The following is a 19,913-nucleotide window of genomic DNA, read 5'->3' as shown; positions in this document are numbered from 1 at the left end:
CAGTTCTCCATAAAGAACTACAATACAAAATGGAAAAGCTCAAGTACAAGAAGGTTGCAGGCCATGCAGCCAAGGATCAGACTTTCAATTGGCAGAAGTCGCGGCTCCTACAGTTGGTAAAGAAACCATCCGGGATCAGTCCACATGAAGTTTTACAGTCGTGATTGATTAATCCAGTCTATCATTTATTAGTGAAGAATAATTAGGGGAGGGGGCGGGGGGCTTTACAGAGAGGGGGAGCTTATTAGCTTTCTTCCCCTGAAAAGGGGCGGGGGGGGTATTTGACAGGGGGGCGTAATAGAAGATTTACGGTAGATTAATAAAATCCATGCAAGTGAAAATTCAACTTTGGTGTCCGTTCTCCACCCATTCCTATTATTATCTGTTCGGTCCCATTTTTGAAGTTTTTTGTGAGCGTAACAATGCAACTCCACAGTTCCCAACTTATAATACTGCACTAGTATAATCCACACAACCAAACAAAGCTAAAGCTTCTGCAACAAAGTTTTTAATAAAAAATAGCGTAATTCTTTTCTCAAGGTAAATTTGTCCACTGTACACTATCAATAGGCACATATGTCTGTCAACAGAAGTACCCTGTTCTATACAACCTTTACTCTTTCCTGCCAGCTTTTTTGAGAGTGGGAAGTCTTTTATATCAGAAGATTACAGTATCGACCCATGTAAGAGAATTCAAGACAGTTTTGGATTCTGGATTCCACACCGTGGATTCTGGATTCCTGGTATTGGATTCCGGATTCTGTTAGTGGAATTTGGATTCCGGATTCCAATCGTTAGTGTGATTCTGGAATCCTTAAGCTGTAGTCCAGATTCCAAAACCCAGGATTCCGGATTCCAATCAACGATTTCCCGGATTCTCTTACATGGGGCGCTAAATAGCAGGAAACTGTCCATATTCAAAGAGACTTGCGACTTATGTTGGAGAACTCCTTGATCTATTTCTACTAAAACCTACATTCTATGGTAGGCCGCACACTGAGATGTCAACATCTATTTTCCTTCTTAATGTCAAACGCAGAACCAAACAAGAAAGTAATAAGATTTAAGATATCCACCCCTTTTATCTATCTACTGCACAGTTCAAACCCAAGCCGCTCGTTGACCGTGCATAATAAGGTAAGCAAAGAAGACGACGGCAACGAGAACGTCAAGAAACAATAGGTTTACGTTAGAAAAACAAAACTTGGCACGTGCAGGGATCACGCTTGTTTGTATATTTCTTTGTCGTCGTCGGTTGTACTAATTTCAAGTTTTCTGGAGGACTAGAACACACGACGATTTCCTACTTTTTTTAAAACTTAGATACAGTTCTTTAAATTGAACTATATAATAATTCACTATTATTTGACAAATCGAACGACACGGATGAAGAGCGATGAAATTTTAAAACAGCGTGGATTCACTTTTTAGGAGACCTTTTCGCCACCGGAGTCGGCGTCGTTGCTTAAGCTCCTTAATACCATCACTAGTCATAAGCCTCTAGAATTAAAAACGATTAGAAGACATATGATGGTTGTCTCGTTTCTCGAACGAAGACAAAGTAATCGTTCTACGAACGCCAACGTTTTAAACATTCGGTGCGCTTTCAGGGTCTCAATTAAGGATAAAAACAATTGGCAAGTTCCGAGTGACACAAGGGAAAATTCATTCTAGATCTAGGAAACACGCTTAACTTTTTTTTTCATTGCAGATTTTCAAATACTGACATAGCCTATCTGTGGACCTCTTCTAAGCGAATACAGCGGCTTTCATTCATTCGGTCATTGCATCCGAATTACAATGAAACGCTTTGCTTTTGGCTGATAAAATCTGCTGTTTCCCTACGCGTTTCCTCGATCGGCTGCACTTGTTCTGTGAGTTCTGATTGGTTCATTACATTGCCCGCGTGCGTTGTGATTGGCTAGAGAAGTCAATTCCGTTGTGGCAACACTCAGTGAAAAGCCGCTGTAATTTCTGACTTACAAACACCGAAAACGTAGCTCTCTGTTGAAACATGATTCTATCCAGTGATCATTCTTTCTCTAAAAACCCTTGACTGACAGTTCACATTAAAAGAAGAAACGTCAAGACTGACAGAGGTGGTTGCTGCAAGATTAAATCAGGACACTAGGACTCTTTTGAAAAACAGCAGAAATCTCACTGGTTCTTGGAAACGACTCGCGATTGAAGCTGCAATACTTACTAAATGCGAATCTGATAGCTGGTGATTCAAGTGAAGAAAACGGACCAACTAGTTAAAGTATAACAAACGTTAAATTTCAACAAAGAATTGCAACGATCTACAAAAAGTTTTTTTCTTGCCAAATGAACGCCTAGATCAAGCATATTTACACAAGTTAAAAAGAGATAAAACGACTGAAAGAAATAGAGCCGCAATAAGCGACTCTTAACAGGAATTTCATTACAAAGATTTCAAAATTTCATACTAACTATATTAAAATGTAAACGTTTTCCTTCTAAAGCAAAGAAAGGTTCACCCTAAATAATCAATTTTCCCATGATAAATAGACAACCTATAAAGAGAAAACTTTTGTATACTAATTTTATCGTATATTCATGTAGTATAAATAGGCATATTCAAGTAACTGCCAGAAGCATTTACTTTAAGAATCCCTCCAAGAATCATTTTATCTTTAAGAGAATTACCCTCTTGTTGTGTCGCTTGTTACGTTGTGAGTGTGCACACTGTGGCATCTGTGAAAGCTACTGAGCGGTAATTTCAGGTGGTGCTGTCTGTTATGCTAAACAAAGTGCATGAAATCCTTAAGTGTGACCATTCTTGGGCAGTTCTTTCCTGTCGTACTGTTTTATTATCCTGTAAAAGGTGGTTCTAACTTTTGAATCTGTGGATGAAATTCTAAAGTGCGACCATTCAAATGAAAGCTGCTGAGCAGTACTTTCCTGTAGTACTGTTTACTATGCTGTACAAAGTTGTTCTGATATCTGAGTCTGTGCCTAAAATCCTAAAATGGGACATAAAAGCTAGTAAGCATAACGTCCTTGTGGCGCTGTTTATTATGCTGTACATTGTACAAGGCGATATTAAATTTGAGGACGAAAATCGTAAGTATTTGTTTGTTGTATTGTCTTATATTAGAACACCATTTACCATTGGTTTTCTAGAAGGCACCAAGAAAACGCACCACACCAAGTGCTTAAGTACTAACTAACAATTAACTCCTTCTAGTCTTTATCTATACACTTTACCACCACCACCATTGTTGCCATTGTTTGAATAACTGAAAGCAGGTGGCTGACACGGCATCGGGGCGTAACTTGTTCGCCACTGGGGGAAAAATCCCCCTGGTGAAGTGCCGTACCCGGTAGGAGCAGGGTGCGCCTCTCCTGTGTAATACTGTGGAAGACTTGCAGAGAACTGATGTCCCCCTGGGGTAAAGTTGAGTGTGCCGGTGGGGATTGAGAAATTCGACATGACATAGCCCTGTTGCCCTGGGGTTGGGTAGCTTGAGTAAGCGGGCGGATAGGGTTGATAGCTGGTAGGCACCGCGACGCTAGGTCCTGCGGATTTTATCTGCTGCATTGAACCCACAGTGTCATTCAGGTTAACAAATGGCGAAGCGTTAAGCACGTCTCCTCGTTGGTTTCCTCTTCCTTTGGGTTTCTTCCTCTCAGCAGCCGACTTCCCAACGCTGGACTGTTTCTTTACCGTGCTTTTTTGCCTACCCTTTGGTGATGTAGCACCGTTAATGTGCGAGGCGTTCTTGGCGGAGAATTTTTGGCTTTGTTCCGGCTGTGCTCCGGCGGTCTGGGACCGAGGAGTTTCTGTGGTTTCCACTACAACTGGACTAAGTGTACCGCTGACCGGGCTAGTACTGTGGGCGGAACTATCATCACTCTCGGTGCCGTGGGTGCTACACGAGCTTTGACTGTCACTGTCATACTGTATTAACAGGCTTAACGCTCCCTTGGCAGCCTTACCAGGCATCTTTTTCTTGTCTTTACGCTTCCGTTTCTTCGCGGGAGGCTCGGCGGATGCTAATTTTGTGCATTGGCTTGGCATCTCAGAGACATGACTGCTGCGCAAAAAACAAAATATATAAAATAAAAAATTGGTACGTTTTGATTAGTCGACTGCTACGCTTACGCTGCTAAATACAATCCGTACCTGCTTTTGGCTGCTGAGTTCTGTGATGTCACAGTCTGTTCTTCCTTAGGGAGCGAAAAAACACTTCCAAAGGAGGGTAGTGATACTCCAGATTGAGGCTGTAGCAGTGACGAAGGGGCTACTGGGATAGGACTGCGTGCTGAGCAGGGATTACTATCAACTAACACAGGTGCCTGACCTTCTAACACCGCTGTCGCCTTTGAAACGGAAGACGAGATTGACGGAGACTGGGGAAGAGCCTCATTAGTCATAAGGCTGGTGACCTCGGAATCTGGACTCGCGGATTTTGGAATCTGCGAAACAGGAGAACGGCGCTTCTTGTTAGCGGAACCTTTTTTTCCTGACAAACTGGTAGGGCTGGGTCTCTTACCGCTCGGAAGAGGAATCATATCTAACGGAACATCGGAGATGATTTCAGAGGCATGAGTCGATGCATCTGGTCTGTGACGCTCAGGGCTTGAAGTCGATGAAGGAATAGAAGAACTAACTTCACTGGAGGCAGTTTCGTCCTTGGGAACATCAGAAACAGGCTGGGCTTTTTGAGATGGAGTACGATCAGGAGTTGGGCTTATTAGCTTTGAATCCAAACAGCTACGATCTTCATGATGTTTGCTGATGGGATTTTGACCTTCGGAGTGAACAACGTCCTGTTTTAAAGCAGAACTTTTTGAGACCAAGCTCGATGGCACATAGCCGTTCATATGGGCGGATACACTACTCACTCTGGCCACGGGTGCAGACAATTGTCCTCGTTTTAACTCTCCTTCATTCTTGGGAATGGGATCGGATTTTTGGTTTGTGGAACTCTGGACTGCATTCAAAGGCTTTATGCCAGTAGATACCACGACAGACCCATCGGGTTCAGGATTTGTAATCGTTGCCAATGGTGGAGAGATCCTTCGCTGATTCTGCTTCTCTTGGCCAGGTGACACAGATGTAGGAACTGAACAGCCCACTGGTCCTGTCACAAAAGGAACACGTTCCTTACTAGACGGGTTCATATCACGGGTGATTTCCGCAATACTGAAGTTTGTATTCTTCCCCTTAGGGCTGCGTCTACTGTTGGCTGATACAGGGCTGGGGTTTCTTTCTCCAACACCAGTTTCACCCGGACTTTTACTCTTTTCTGGGTTTGAACTAACCAGGTTTTCAATCGTAAATGGCGATGTTCTTTTCTTCCCCGCAGCGGGAGCTTCTGCAGTAGGTGGGGTATTGTGAGTAGGTGTTTGTTCCGAGGAAGATGTAGTACCTCCGGGGGACGGACGCGCTAGAGTGTTTCCCAGGGGAGGGGTCCTCGGGGATTTCGATGAAGACCTGCTTGGAAGAGTGGGAGGGGTGGTTGGGTGTCTTCCTTGCTCAACTACAGAAGAGTCTGAAGATGCTGATGATACTGATGTTGGAGTTCCTAGAGATCGTACAGCTAGTGACGTGGCCACCAGGGGAGGGGGCTGCTCAGGAAGGGTGTCATTGAGCAGATCACAAAGCAACTTGATCCCAGCACTGTGGTCTGTTGATAAGTCTGTATTGAGAAATGACGTTCGACCTGCAAATGACGACTGGTTGGTTGAGGCAGGGAAGCTTCGTGAAGCTTCAGTGCTCTGTGTCGTGAACGTGTTCAAGTACTTCTGTGTTGATGCTGAGAGAGAGCTGAGAGGAGTAGCACCGGTGGTAAGAGAGCGAGATACTGATGCACTGGACATACTTGATAAAGGGCTCAAGGGAGAGATGCAGGAGAGACCGCTTTGCACAAATGACACCATCGGTGGTACTTCACTGCCTGGGCCACTAGAGGACGCTGACCGCGATGGCAAGGAAACCACGGAAGATAAATCACTGGACACTAACCTGACTGGAGTCGGCGTCACGGGTGACGTCACCAAAGAGACTGGACCCGATCGGTCATTTCCAGAATGAAACGATGAGTTAACAGGCGTGACGGGAGATGTGATAAGGGAATGGTGGGCGCGAGAAACACTTGGTGACTGCCATGTAGAGCTGGTGGGAGTAGTTTGGGAAGCCACAAGCTGTGGACTCAAAAGTGCAGTAGAGGATGGCTGGGTGACCCTAGACACTGGCTGCTGAGATTGCTGGTCCATTTTAGGTTTTTTCTTTGCGCTTCCTTTCTGCTTGGTTCGTCTTGATTTGGACGACGGCATATTGTTGATAGGGTTGCCCTCCTTGGATATATAAGATACCATCTGTACTGGCACCCCCACAGAAGGTCTCAACAGGGGCTGGAAAGTGTTGACAAGTTGAGGCTGTGCAGTAGTAATGTAATGCTGCCGAAGAGGATTAACCAGTGTTCCTGGCGGAATAGACATGACTGTGGCGGGTTTAGAAACCACACTTGGGGCTGAGCTATAAGCAGTTGTAACAGGAAGTAGCGGTTTGGCAAGCGATACAGCAGGTCTGGAGTTTACGGAAATAGAGGAAGCGACAGTAGTTATCGATTGCGCAGAAGGTCTTGCATTCACAGACGTGTACACACTTGCAGAGGGCGTGGAAGCGACGGTGGACTTATCACCTAATGCTGATTTGGAGTCAAGTTGGTCAACTTCATTCTGAAGCTTGTTGACTTTTTCGAGTAATGCTTTTCGTTTCGCCAACTCTTCATACAGATGACTCATGAGGCTTTCTTGAACTTTAGCTGGGGATTCTCCCTGATGAAGACAGAGAAATCACGAAATATTGAGGAAATCTGTTTGATTTGTGGTAAAAGAAAAAAAAAAGTAGGCGGCAAAAAGTTAGATAGAAAGGAGCGCCTTTCACGCTGGGGTAGAAATAAGAGGGAAGTTTCCCCCTCCACTCCCCCCCCCCCCCCCCTCCTCGCCTCTTTCAGCGAGGTAGTCGGAAGGCTTCCTTTGGGAAAATGTTTGTTTTAAGGGCCCTGGAAAATGTCGTTAAAAATGTACTTTATTTAAGTGTCAATGTATTAAGTACTAATTGGGGACACTATTTTTACGTCTCCCAGGTATAGCCGTTTGCAGGACAAAGGCAGTACATTCATTTCTCAGTTATTTTCAAGACCCTGAGTATTGGTCAGGCCCCTGGAATCGAACCCGCGACCTCCCGTTCCGTAGTCAAGCGCTCTACCTACTAAGCTAATCCTACCGCGGTTAATTTACTGCATTTTGACCGAGTAGGAAAAGGATTTAAATCACTGAGGTAGGCACCTATATTTGCCGCCATCTGCTTTATCTTTAAGTTATTGAAGAAGTGTTCGAAAGCAAATAAAAATTATTTTTGAGAGTAACCGGGGCTTTCGTGACGACAAGACGGCGAATTTTGTCGGTCACCGGATCGAACTTCCGGAGAACCATGAATCTAGAGACAACCGAAAATGAAAGTAGCATGATGGCTTATTTGCGTTCTCTTACAAATCAATACGCTAAGTAAGACAGACACTCATTTCCTGTATCTTCACATTCAGGGTTTCAATTCTCTGATTCTTCCGTCCAAAAATCTTACACTGTCTGCCAAGAGATAGTGAGCTCAATTCTCTCTCGAGTCTGCACAAAATCACTTTTGGTATTTTGCTAAGTTTGTCACTATCTCATACTGGTTCACTGTAACTATTCCTAGACTGCTGGATAGACTTACTGTTTTCAGGAGAACGTCAACCTCTCCATTAGTGGGCTTACTTTCTTTGGTCTAACAAAAAGAAAAGAAATGGATTAATATTGCGCTTTCTGTCATTCAAACGTTTTCGAGCGGTGTTCAATTGTGTGTCGTACAACCAAAATCAAGGCCACGGATACAGCCAATAAAAAGGGACAAAAGAAAATGACAAGAACCAATCAGAACTCGAGGCAGACTACGCAGGCAGTAAAAAGCGCGGGAAAACGCGGCTGAACAGGTTACGATTGGTTTTGGTTTTTTTCCTTATTGGTTGAAAACATGGCGCGAAATTATTCCACCAACACGCCTCTGTCATCCAATTCCAACGTGCTCTATTAGAAGGATACTGTTTGCAATTTGATAACTAAAAAATGTTCTGTTCACTTACATGTGAGTGATGACCACCATTTTTGTGTTTCTCCAGATGTTTCACTTCCTTTTCAAGGCGTTTTACTTTGTCTTTCATTTTTTTGTGTTGTCCCAACAGCTCTCCAGCCTTCATAAGTAACTCTCGAGGCGTCTTTGCAGATAGACCAATCTACAACATTGAACAACATTGGTCAGTATTAAAGCTACTGTGCCATAACAAGCCAACAGGTATTACCGTAGAATGCGTGTAGTATGTTCAATACACAGGTCTCAAGCATTCCTTTCTTTTTTAAAAACTCTGCATACCTCACTCATTCGCTGTTGGAGATTTCCAAGAGCCTCTTTTTGCAATGAATTCACTATTTTTTCGGCTTGGTTCACTTTTCCTGTTAATTCTTTCTTTCTTGCCTGTTACAAAAGCGGAAACAAAAATGATGACAAAACAAATCCATAGTGTGAAAAAAAAAAAAAAATTAAATAAATAAATAGAACACAGGCGCCGGGTCAGAAGCCTTGTTCTTTCCAGCCACTCGTACCTTTTCTTCTTCAATTTGACGTTTGAGATTCTCTTTGTATTCAGAGGAGTTCATATGACAAATGAAATGAAGAAACTGATAACGAAAAATTCCTGTAAAATAACAAACAAAAATACTCCATCACAAGAGATGACACGGACAACAACACAAATGCAGCAGGGTTGAGTTAAGCTTGAGTGAAAAGTGCACAAGAAAATATGCGGTTATTTTCTTACTAAATGACTATCATTTACAGGGCTAATGGACACTTTGGCAACCCCTCTACTCCAAGACCACATTATGGCAATATTGTTTGACACTCTAGTAACTTTTAAATCTGTGAATGAAATCCTGTGCTATTACTACATTTGTCTTCTGATGAAAACTCTTAGGAAAATCTATTGCACAAAAATATATATTTCTTAGGTTTTATGAAAAGAAAGTGGGATTTTTTAGTAATCTGTTCAACAGGCACCTTTTAGGGGTGAAAGTGTTAATAACAGAATAGAATGCTTAGCCTACACCATAGATGAAACTAAACTTCTGGTTAAGTTCATCTGAAACCAGCGCCAAAATCGTTGTTCTTGGCCCTAACTGTGAACCAGGATTTGAGTACATGCCATGGTCGGCCTATTCAAAAAGCCATAATGGTTCAGTTGGCTGATCATGTTGAAGGGAGGTTCATAACACGCTTCCAGTAATTCATTGAATCCTTTGGTGGCCCCAAACAAGGATCTTAGCACTGCTTTGCAGACGTTACTAACTGGGGTTAGATTATGCCTATGATGCAGGCTATTGAATGATAGGCAAAAGAAATGACTCAACAATGTACATGTGGGTCAGTGCTTTAACTTACCCAACAAGTGCTCAAGAGCAGGAAGGCTTTGCTCCATGTTAAAGCCAGGGAGTGGTGGGGGTGATGCTGAAGAAATTCTCATTCCCTGAATCTGTCCTTTCCTCTTCTGAAGGCTCTGGTAAGAAATACCACAAGAAAAGGCAAACGTTTTTTCATTGCACTTTGTTTCCTACTTAAATATAATACATGTCATATGCAATCCTCTTTTAATTCTCTATCTACTGTAAATCCTTTATTAAGTCTCTTGGGAGGCTTATTTATTTCAAGCACGTTTAAGGAGGAGGGGGGTTAATTAAGTAAGGATGATGGTATCAGTTCTTCATAGAGACCTAGAATGGAAGGAGAAAAAGATCAAGTGCATGAAGTTGGGAGGTCATGCAGCCAAAGATAAAAAAAATAAAATAGTAAAAAAAAAAAAAAAAATATCTGCACTTCCAGCATGTGAATAAGCCATGCCGGATCAGTCCACACGTAGCATTACAGTTGTGTTTAATCAATACAGTCTGTCATTTCTCAATTTTGTTGAGAAGAATAAGAAGAGAGGTGGCAAGGGGGCGGGGGCTTATTAACATTTTTCCCAGAAAGGGGGACTTACTAGTAAGGGGGGATTGATAGAGGATTTACGACACATTGGGGGGACAGGGATGGTCCAACGTTGAAAGCACCTGCCTCTCGCCAATGTAATCCAGCTTCAAGTCCTGTTGTTGATGCCATATGTGGTTTGAGTTTCCCGTTGGTTCCCCCTTTTTCCCTAGTTTTCCCCTCTCCCAAAAAACTAACATTCCAAATTTCAAATTGATTTTTGATCTTGAAATTGTCTCCAGTAAGTTGAGGACAGTTAGGTTAGAGGGCCATGGATTTATTAGTTCTTGAAATGTCAAGTGTCACCCTCTCTTTTTGGTATTTAAGCTCCATGAGCGTATGAATTTGGCGCTATAGAAATCCTTATTATTTATTATTTATTTTCTTTTATTAGCATATTTTCTTTCATATATTTTGTTACTTCATTAACATTAAAGGACAATGTCATGACAGAGAAGGCTCATAAACCACTTCTTCTCATGAAGGCCTTCTCTCAAATGTTTTACAATCAAATTATACAATAAGCAGGGTGCAAAGAAAGTCATTTTTACAGATTGCCATTTGGGCAAGCTAAAGCTAACATTTAGTAGCCCAGACATCATTTCAACTAGCCCCAAAAACGTTATGATCACCAGATTGATTTCACAGTTCTTCAGTCTGTAATTTGAATTCCTCAAAAAAATTCACTTGCCCATTGGGCAAGTTAATATCAGAATTCACTAGCCCGATTGCAAAATCCACTAGCCCAGGGATATAGGACACTACATTCTTTGCACGCTGCTATAAGGTATTTTAAAACGTTTTCTACTGACTACTTCTACCCTCCCCACCAACCTGCAATGCTGCCACAGTAGCATTCTCCAAAGCTGTTACAGCAAGAGAGTCACTGTATCTTTTCTGACTTGCCTTGGATGTCGACCGCTTGGGCTTCACCTTGGTTAGTGAAGCGTTTTTCCTTGGTTTTGGTTTTTGCTTGGCTTTTCCCCTGGAATTCTTTGAGTTTTTCTTTAGCTTCTGGGCTTTCTTGTTTTGTTGTCTTTGGTACTTCCTTCGGACTTTTTGAGCAAATGTTGGTTGATGGGCCTACAAAGTAAGTGAAACGATAAGCAAACACAATGGAATTGGGCTGGACATGTGGCGAGAAAGCAGACTACTGTGGGAACACACAAGAACAGAGGAATACCAAGGATAAAATAAAGAGATGACTTAGATAATTTCATAAAACGTTGTCAAAGTGTCATCCAAATTTGGACCAGTGGAGGTCAAAGAGGAAGGCTTACATCCAACAATGGAGATTCAATAGCTGAAACTTGAAAGTGGTGCCAGAACAAAACCAGACTGATGCCATGAAGCGTATTAAGACTGGGTTGTCTGTGTTTTTTTATTAATATAACTATAGCTATAGCATATAACTATTAAAAGACTGTACATGATATTAACCAGGCAATTCTGGACATATGGGCTACCTGTCATGGGGGTTACATTGCATTATGTTGCTGTAACTATGGCAAAGGCCATTACTCATAATACCGAGGTGTTTGCTATATTCCTAAGTTACTGTAACTTTTACCTTAGCTCCACCTTTCATATCCTGCTCTTGGCCTGTGATAGGAAAGATTTCCCTGTTTTGCTCCTGTAATATATTCTTATTCTTATTCTTTGTCTTTTTACCGCCCCTTTTATTCGCATGGTTGGTGGCTTCTATCTGGTTAATGAGCTGGTGCCACTGATGACGAGTTGAAACACCAAAGATAACATCATCCAGTTCTTCAAAGTTTGGTGCACTTGCCATTGAGTCACTTAAGCTGCTTGTATCACTAAAATCTCTCCCTTCCTGTGGAAATGCAGGCTTTTCAGGTTAAGTTTGCAACAGTAACTATTTTGCATGCATTATTTTCACACTCTTTATATCATTAAGTATACAGTCAAACTCTGTTAATACAGATACTGAGGGTGTCTTAAGAACAAGTGTCCTTATTAACGGGTTGTCCATATCAAGCAGGTTGAATTCAGAGGAAATGTAAGGGCATGCTTGGGGACATAATATTGAGGTGTCTTTAACTGTAATTTTAATTATATGAGCATAACTAACCTTTCTTCTCTTGAGATCTGCAAAGTACTGCTCAAGCTAAGAGAAAAAAAAAACAGGTTTGAAAGCAGGTTTATAAGTGAAAGTTTTCTGAGAACTACTGGTCAGTGACGTTTTGTCTTTATCTGTGTACAGCCAACTCTCTCTAGGACAGACACCTTTAAGACCTGCACTATGTGTGCATCTTACGGAGGTGCCCGTCTTATGGAGAGTCAACTAAAAGGAGTAAAGAAAGGCAGGGACCAACTATAGGTGTCTGTTTTAGCGAGAAGTCTGTCTTATAGAGGTGTCCATTAGGAGAGAGTTGACCATATGAGTTGAAACAGGTAATATTTTATTACATGCACCTTTGGAGTCATGCAAACATTTGAGCGGATTACAATAAGGTATTTAACAAAAAATGCATGCATAGTATAGTTCTGTCTCAGCAGTCTATCAACAAATCAAGTAGTGTGACCACCCAGAGGAGACCTCTAAGGAAGCACTACAAGGGTCACCATGGAGACAGAATAAAACAGGTTTACACAAAATCCAATCTCACCAGAGTTCTATCAATGACATGGACAAAATATGAGACTGGCTTTCCTGTCCAAGAGACCGCTCGTCCATGAGGCTTCAGCTCAGAAACATGTAATATGGTGCCGATATCTATAAACCAGATAGAAAAGATATAAAGGATTAAGGAGTGTTTGAAGAAAGACTTGTCTGAGATTAAAAATGTTTTCAATACTTAAATCAATAAAAGTGTATGATCAAGGGGGGCTGCCAAGAACTTTTGCACAAGTCTGGTAAGGAAGTAAATGCAAAAGCAAACTTAGGGAAAAGTTGACTCACAGTGTTGTCTTTGTTGTGAATTTCTGTTGTTTAGGTAGGGCACAAAAATACTCTTAATTTTATTAACGGAAACCCATTTGTAAGGAAGTTTGGAAAAGCAGTAAAAGTTGAACCAAAAGCATGTTTACATTAAACAAAAGTGCATGCGGATAACACTTCCCAAATGAACAAGCTTGGTAAGTGTCAACTTGGCAATTTAAGTTAAAATACATTAAGTTATGACCTACCTGATAAATTACGAGAGGTTGTTCGGAAGTTTAAGGAACAGAATGCTTTTGACGAAATGATCTTGGCACCTAAAAGAAAAAACACAAAATAATGTTTTGATCCATTTCTCTTGGTTTGTTCATCACAATAGCAAATCTTTTTTTCTTTTTGCAATTGAAATACCAGACAAACATCTTGAATATGAGTAATTGTTGATACATACATACATACATACCTTCTCTCATAGAAGCAAATCGTTCCTTCAATTTATGGTCCACACTTGGTCCAAAAGCAAAGTTGTTAACAAACACAACTCTACAGTGGTTAAAGTAAATAAATAAACAGTGAGTATGTCATTTCATTTCAGTACAAAATATAGACATTATTTTAACCATAGCCATAGGTCTTTAAGATGTTGCAAAAATGTAGAAGTATGGCTAGTAAGCCCAGAACTTTTCAAGAAAAATCCAGGTTTGTTGTTTTCTTTTATAAAGCTATTGTGTTGTAACGTTTTCTTTTCAGTTGCTGTTAGTACTGCTGTAGGTCCCTCATAACTGTAACTGGTATCGGTTATTGTTATCGTTAAAGGGCTAGATTACTGACCATCTTCTTGTTTTGACAAAGGGTACAATGACATGCACTTAGCCCAAGAGCTACTGTACAAGTAATTTGCTCAAGCCAAATAATCCAAAAAGAACATAACAGGATGAAAAACCCAACTGGTAGGAGGCAATTAGATGCTACATGTGTATAAATACAAGCATGGCTAAGGATTTGAACTTGGTAGGTCTATCAAAAAGCAATTCCAGCTACTAGTCAGGGAGGGAGTTGAACCCTGGATTGCTAGATTGTGAGTCCAACGTGCTCACCACTTATCTACACTGTTCCCAAAGAGAAATATTTTCTGCGTAAAAAGACTCACCCTGCAGACTGTATCTTATCTCTCATCTTAGCCACAAGAAAATCACCTTTTTCAAGCTGTTGAACACAAGAAAGGAACATGAGGGGTATTGTGGGAGAAACACAAATGGGAAAAGGAGAAAAGAAGAAATCATCACTGGTGAATGCCTTACTTTTCTCTTGGTTTAGATGGAAAAGTTATTTTCATTCCAAAGAAATCTTTTCAAGTTGTAATAAATTGAAATAAAAGCTATTTGTTACAAGCAAGTAAGATGGTCTATACATGCTACATTTATCTGAAGACAGGTGAAGCAGACTGAAACTTTTAAATTATACTTTTTGTTTAATGGCAATGTCTTTCCTTCTAAAACAATCTTGCATACTGTAACCTTAATTAAATTCTCTCCATTGTTTACAAAACAAAGTGTAAGTTGGGTCATTGACCTAAAACATTAAGCTACACTGTACATGTAGAATGTTCGCTATAATAATAACCTTGTAAGGCTTGTGTGTCTTGCCAAACCATCGCATCAGTTTACGAAATTCTCTGTCCATATCCTTAAAGATACAAACAAACAAAAAACTTTTTTAAACAGACACACAGCAGGAGGTGTATTGCTATTATAAACAGTCCTGTCAATAATAACAATAATAATAATATTAATAATAATAATAAATAATCTTTATAGAGGAGGCTCCCATCACATTATGTGGTTTTCAGGGAGGTCCTCAACAAAGATTAAACAATATTAAACTTACTAACAATTTGTTACAATCAAACTCAGGGATTCAACTATTACAGATGATGACATCTTGTTACCTAGCATTCTTTTCGCAAATCTACTATAAAAGACTTGTGAACGATCCATATTCACATTCTATACACAGCGGCCAGTTTGAAAGTGAACTTCTTTGTTAATTGTTAATTCGTTTATGAAGTAAGAACTACATGTAACACACAATTTCAAAAATGACTTCTGATCAAGATTTGTGAGAGGAAGGAGACAAATGGCTTTAACCCTTTAGGTCCTAATACCCATACACAAATTCTCCAGACTGGTCACCATACATTTCCTTAAAGAATTAGTCGAGAGAATTTGATCAAAAGATAAAAGAATGTTTCGTTTGGTGATCATTTCATTAATTCTTGTAACCTTTTCTCTTCAATAGGCATTCATACTGTTAGGGGAAAATAATTGATGTTGATTACTCTTGGGACTTAAAAAGTTAAAGGATTATGAAGAAACTGCAAACCCAGTCTGGGAGAGTGGAAATCACTGGTCAAATATAAGCAAAAATACAGTCAACTCCCTCTTATTAGACACCTCTATAAGGCAGACACCTCAGTAAAACAGACACTTAAAGTTGGTCTCTACTTTTCTTTACTCCCCTTATTTGACTCTCCACAAGACCGGTATCACTCTCACAAGGCCAAACCCAAAGGTGTCCATCTTAGAGAGAGTTACTGTACACAACAATTTAAGTGTAGAAAGGTATCAGGGAGTTTAAGGTACACTAGTCAATCTAATTCTTCCAGTTACATGTATTAAGTCAATAAAAAACACACACTGCATAGTTTACCTCCGCATAATTTGCTGGAATTTCTGCTTTTTCTATACCATAGCATTCCTTCACATTTCCTGATGCTGCAACTTGTAGCACAACTTGACCAACCCCTAATCATATCAAACAATTACAACTGAGTTTGAAATAACATAGTTGCCTCACACATGAAGAAGAAAGTGTTCAAATCTCAGCTATTAATTCCAAGGAAACACATTACTAACAACTTAAAAGTAACTTTGATATGGAAATACTTACATTGTACAGCAACACTTGATAAAATGCACAATGCTGTAGAGTTTCATCTTAATTTCCACCCCCCAAAAGAGACAGGATTTTTAACATGGAGCTCGGGTAGGGGACAGGCAACCATTGTCTCCAATCACTGTCGCCTTCAAAAAAACACTTTGTTTCACACCGTCCCTCCCACTCCAAAAAGATTTATTTATTTAATAAACATAGACAGCAGCAACATAATGCCTAGATAATGCAGTAGGGTATAGAAAACCTTATGACGGACTTGTAGCTAATAATTAGCAGGCAGTAACACACCTGGGAGTAATAGCCATGTAAAACAGGTCTCCCTGTGACAGGCTAAACATCCCATCTAAGTATTTCTAGGGGATTTGTGCTTTAGGATCTACATGTAGGCTATTCTCAACCTACTTGGGGACCCTGTACCCTGGATAAACCTTTATCATAAGCTGACCCCTTGTATGCCCTATGGTCCTGTGGCCCTTAACACTCCAAAGCTATGTCAAGCTATTTACAGTCTCCAAAGCAGACATCACTAAAAGGTTTTATACCCATTACATTTTGTTAATTGAATTATTATGACGCTAACAATCAGGGCTCAGCTTACCACTTCCTAAATCGATAAACAGATCATCTGGGCTCATGGGGACTTCCCTGATCATCTGTGCGATAAGTTCAAATGATGTTTCACCATAAACCTGGAGGGAACAGACTTCTTATATCACATGTAACTAAGCAATTAATAGTGAACTTATGTAATAGGACGGGAAAGGAAAGAAGACAGCAAACCTTGTGTGACAAGCGTGACAATAATTTTGTTTGAAACGCCTTTTCACCTTTTCTTTAAACAGATCTTTTTGTGAAGGACCAGAAAACATTGGTGTTAAGTGAAGATCACAACAAAAAACGCAAGTAATAGCCCTGTGATGTTTGTCACACACAGGTGTTTTGCTGTCCTCTTCTTCCTGCCGTCCTGTTTCATGAACTCACTAATAGTGAATAATAGAACAACAGCTAGAGGCCAGAGTGGGAATTCTGGGTTACAAGAATTACAGCTTTATCACTCAAACTTACCAGCCCTGTATCAAGGAAATTCTACAGTATTATCAATAATTTATTAATTTATAATTAATTACCTCAAAATCAAACAACTTCTAAAGTTTGATGGACATTATAATAAAGTCAGTTATGAGGCCAACAGATGAATGCAATTGAGATATATTTTACCTCTTTGCAGTTTACTCATCGTTACAACAATCAAATACAGTATTTACAGTTAAATGTTCCTACCTCTGGAGAAAAAGGCTCGTAGTCATTCAGCTTGTCAGGATCTTTCACAGAACGGCTATAAACTTGTTGTATGATATGACGTAACAGTTCTTGTGAAGGTGGGACATTAATACATGCTGGAGGGGCACAGCCTTTCCACTGATGTGAGAAAAATAAAATAATGTAAATATAAACATGTCTCCCTTGTGACATAGGGTTATGGGTAAATTAGAAACCTTAAGATTGAGGTTTTTAAAGACGATTTCCCAGCTAAAATAGTAGTGTCTTGCTCGATACAAATCAATAAGTTACTCAATATGGCTTTGTCAATAAGAACTTTGACATACAAATGAAAGGGGGTTCTTATAACAGGCATCCGTTTTCCTCTCTCCTGGCCCAACCCCTCCTTTTTCCCTTACTTCCACCGCTTTTGATACCTGCCATGAAGGCAATTACTTGCTTGGATTTGTCCACAGGCAACTAGAAAGGAGAAACAAGTAGACAACTAGGCTTTGGACCGGGGGGAGGGGGGGCTCCCTTATATAGGCCATATAGGTATGTGTCGCCCCCAAGGGTATGGTTTTGGCGCTGTTTTGGTCTGAAAAAGGGTAGAGATTTTGCCCATTTTGGTCTGGAATCAGGTATGGTTTACAAAGGAACTACGGCAGTTTCTGAATGTCTTCGTTGTTTCAGTTATAAATGAAAAAGAAAGAAAGAAATCTTTTTGTTGGCGTACTAAACTCGGCAATGGTGACATATTTTATGTTAATGTAAACACATATGTTGCGTTTTGTGACCACCTCCAGGTCTGAAAATGGGAGTGGAAAATGACATTTTTTGGTTTGAAATAGGGTCAGGATTTGGAAAACCAGGCGGCACAGCCCCACCGAGAATTCCCAGGAGTACTCCCCACCCCCAGGGCTAGAGTCTGAGGTATTTAGAATACTTAAGGAAAGAAAGGATGTGTGGGTAAAAGCTCTCAAAGAAAGGAAATAGAACTTGATACTCATTGAGAATCAATACTTTGGTTTAAATCAGAATTTTTTAAAATTATGAAGCAAACATCACTCTTAATGTTGTAAGTTTTATAAAAACTATAAGTTAAAGAGCTAATTCAGCATTTTAAGTAGACGAAACGAATGACATGTCATGACGGAATACAAACGGAAGATCCGGTTCACCCGCTCCGTAAATTTAATTAGGAAGATTATTTTTCTTTCCTTCCGGTATGTGTAGTATTCCACGAACGCCATCAGACGATTACGGCAACTTTAACTGTAATAAAAACGCCTTGGCAAGTGAAATTTACTCCTTGATTATATAAAAACATATCGACAGAAAACATTACGACATTTCGTGTATTTTCTAACAATCCCTGCCGAAATTTTCACCTCGGGCGAAATTGACATCGTGGCTCGAGATACTTGTACACGCGACATGGTATTTCACTTACCAGTTGTAAAATTCCGTCAATTGCTCTGTTATATCGCTCGCAAAGCTTGGACATGCTCTCAAAGCTGCAACGAAGGAGAGAAAAAAGTGTAAGATATAATAAATTACTGGGCGAAGTTTCGTATCAGGACAGACATAAACTTATAACATCATTGGGACACGAAACCCCAATTTGTAATGATAAACAAAGCGCGGTGGTTGTATAGATTTCATACCTGCTTGGATCAAACTCACGGAGAACATAATTCTCAACAGCGAGTTTCAGCTCTGGGAAATCCGCACAAACCCATCTAAGACAAGAAGGGAGAAGAAAAAAAATTAACTGGCGCTAACACGAGAGGACGTCAAGCTTCCTCCCAACTGTTTATACCGTTTTGCAAATAGCTCTCCTCAACTTTTGTAATGACACAAGAAGGAAATCAGGGCTTGATGAAACATTTTACCTGATAGTTTCCACAATTTCTGCTGCTTCATCTCTCCCATCCTGAAACAAAGACAGTCGCGTTAACTGTTTAAGAAATATGAGAGGCAAACATGATGTATTACCATCTCGCTCGCGAATTACAAACACAAACCGAAAAACCGGTTGCTAAAACTCACCGATTTTAGAAGCGGCCATGAGTATACCAGAGGCTCCGCTCCAGCAGGACTATGCAGCCTTAATTCCAACACCATGTCGTTCAAAAAGACGTCAATATTATCTGGAGACCTTCATTAAAACCCGGGAGACATTTCCATCTCGGTCTCAGACGCCATTTTGTTGCCACCTCAAGTCCGCGACCGCGCCATGCGCCCCTCAGCTGCACGCGTCCGATCACATGTCAAAAGGAAGCATTCTGATTGGATGTACGGTGATAAGATAATTGTGTTATTCTTGTGCACCTGTGGAGGCAGAAACTTTTAGTGGATCCAAGGAAAAATTTATTTGAACGGCGCGAAAGCGAGATTTAACACGAACATTAGACCATGAAACGGGAAGCTTTTAACAATGCCCACAATAATTACCGCTGTCATTACGTCATATGAGTTGTGACCTTCACATCCTCTCTCTGTCGCAATACACATGCAATATACTCACAACGCCTACGTCACGTTATATTGAATATCCACTCTTCGTGACTATTGTCACTCTGGGAAGTCAAAAATATACGTTGGAATAATAACCTTCTTTTTTTCGGCGACAAAAGTGACAGTTTAAATCGATTTTCAGTAACCCTGTCTTCCGCCCACAATGTTGTCGAGACTGCTCGGCAGGGC

General features: G+C 40.5%; 1 protein-coding gene across 4 annotated transcripts; it reads right to left on the bottom strand.

The window, feature by feature from the left end:
- Nucleotides 1-492: 492 nt before the first annotated feature.
- Nucleotides 493-19,583, bottom strand: LOC140953524 (uncharacterized). Of its 4 annotated transcripts, none has more exons than XM_073402927.1 (22): nt 19,257-19,583; nt 19,100-19,140; nt 18,872-18,946; nt 18,658-18,721; nt 17,226-17,363; nt 16,543-16,633; nt 15,699-15,793; nt 14,613-14,675; nt 14,140-14,195; nt 13,453-13,532; nt 13,238-13,306; nt 12,718-12,824; nt 12,180-12,215; nt 11,658-11,921; nt 10,922-11,170; nt 9,506-9,620; nt 8,671-8,762; nt 8,441-8,542; nt 8,154-8,303; nt 7,748-7,798; nt 4,148-6,807; nt 493-4,058 (listed from the first exon to the last, which is right to left on the bottom strand). In XM_073402927.1, exons 1-22 carry the CDS (start codon nt 19,329-19,331, stop codon nt 3,212-3,214), a joined length of 5,520 nt encoding a protein of 1,839 aa, XP_073259028.1. In that variant the 5' UTR covers nt 19,332-19,583; the 3' UTR covers nt 493-3,211. The 4 variants fall into 4 exon arrangements, with proteins under 4 accessions (XP_073259028.1, XP_073259029.1, XP_073259030.1 ...); XM_073402928.1 differs by having other exon boundaries at nt 493-4,055; XM_073402929.1 differs by having other exon boundaries at nt 10,994-11,170.
- Nucleotides 19,584-19,913: the final 330 nt, after the last annotated feature.

The sequence above is a fragment of the Porites lutea genome, chromosome 12, assembly GCF_958299795.1.
Source record: "Porites lutea chromosome 12, jaPorLute2.1, whole genome shotgun sequence".
Lineage (NCBI taxonomy): Eukaryota > Metazoa > Cnidaria > Anthozoa > Scleractinia > Poritidae > Porites > Porites lutea.
This window is presented reverse-complemented; position numbering and strand designations above follow the sequence as displayed.

Coding starts and splice junctions, on each gene's coding strand:
- LOC140953524 (XM_073402927.1), bottom strand. CDS start 19,331: ATGGTGTTGGAATTAAGGCTGCATAGTCCTGCTGGAGCGGAGCCTCTG. Junction 14,196..14,612: donor AGACACACAAGCCTTACAAG/GTTATTATTATA, acceptor TGTGTTCAACAG/CTTGAAAAAGGTGATTTTCT. Junction 8,543..8,670: donor GTCAAATTGAAGAAGAAAAG/GTACGAGTGGCT, acceptor CTTTTGTAACAG/GCAAGAAAGAAAGAATTAAC.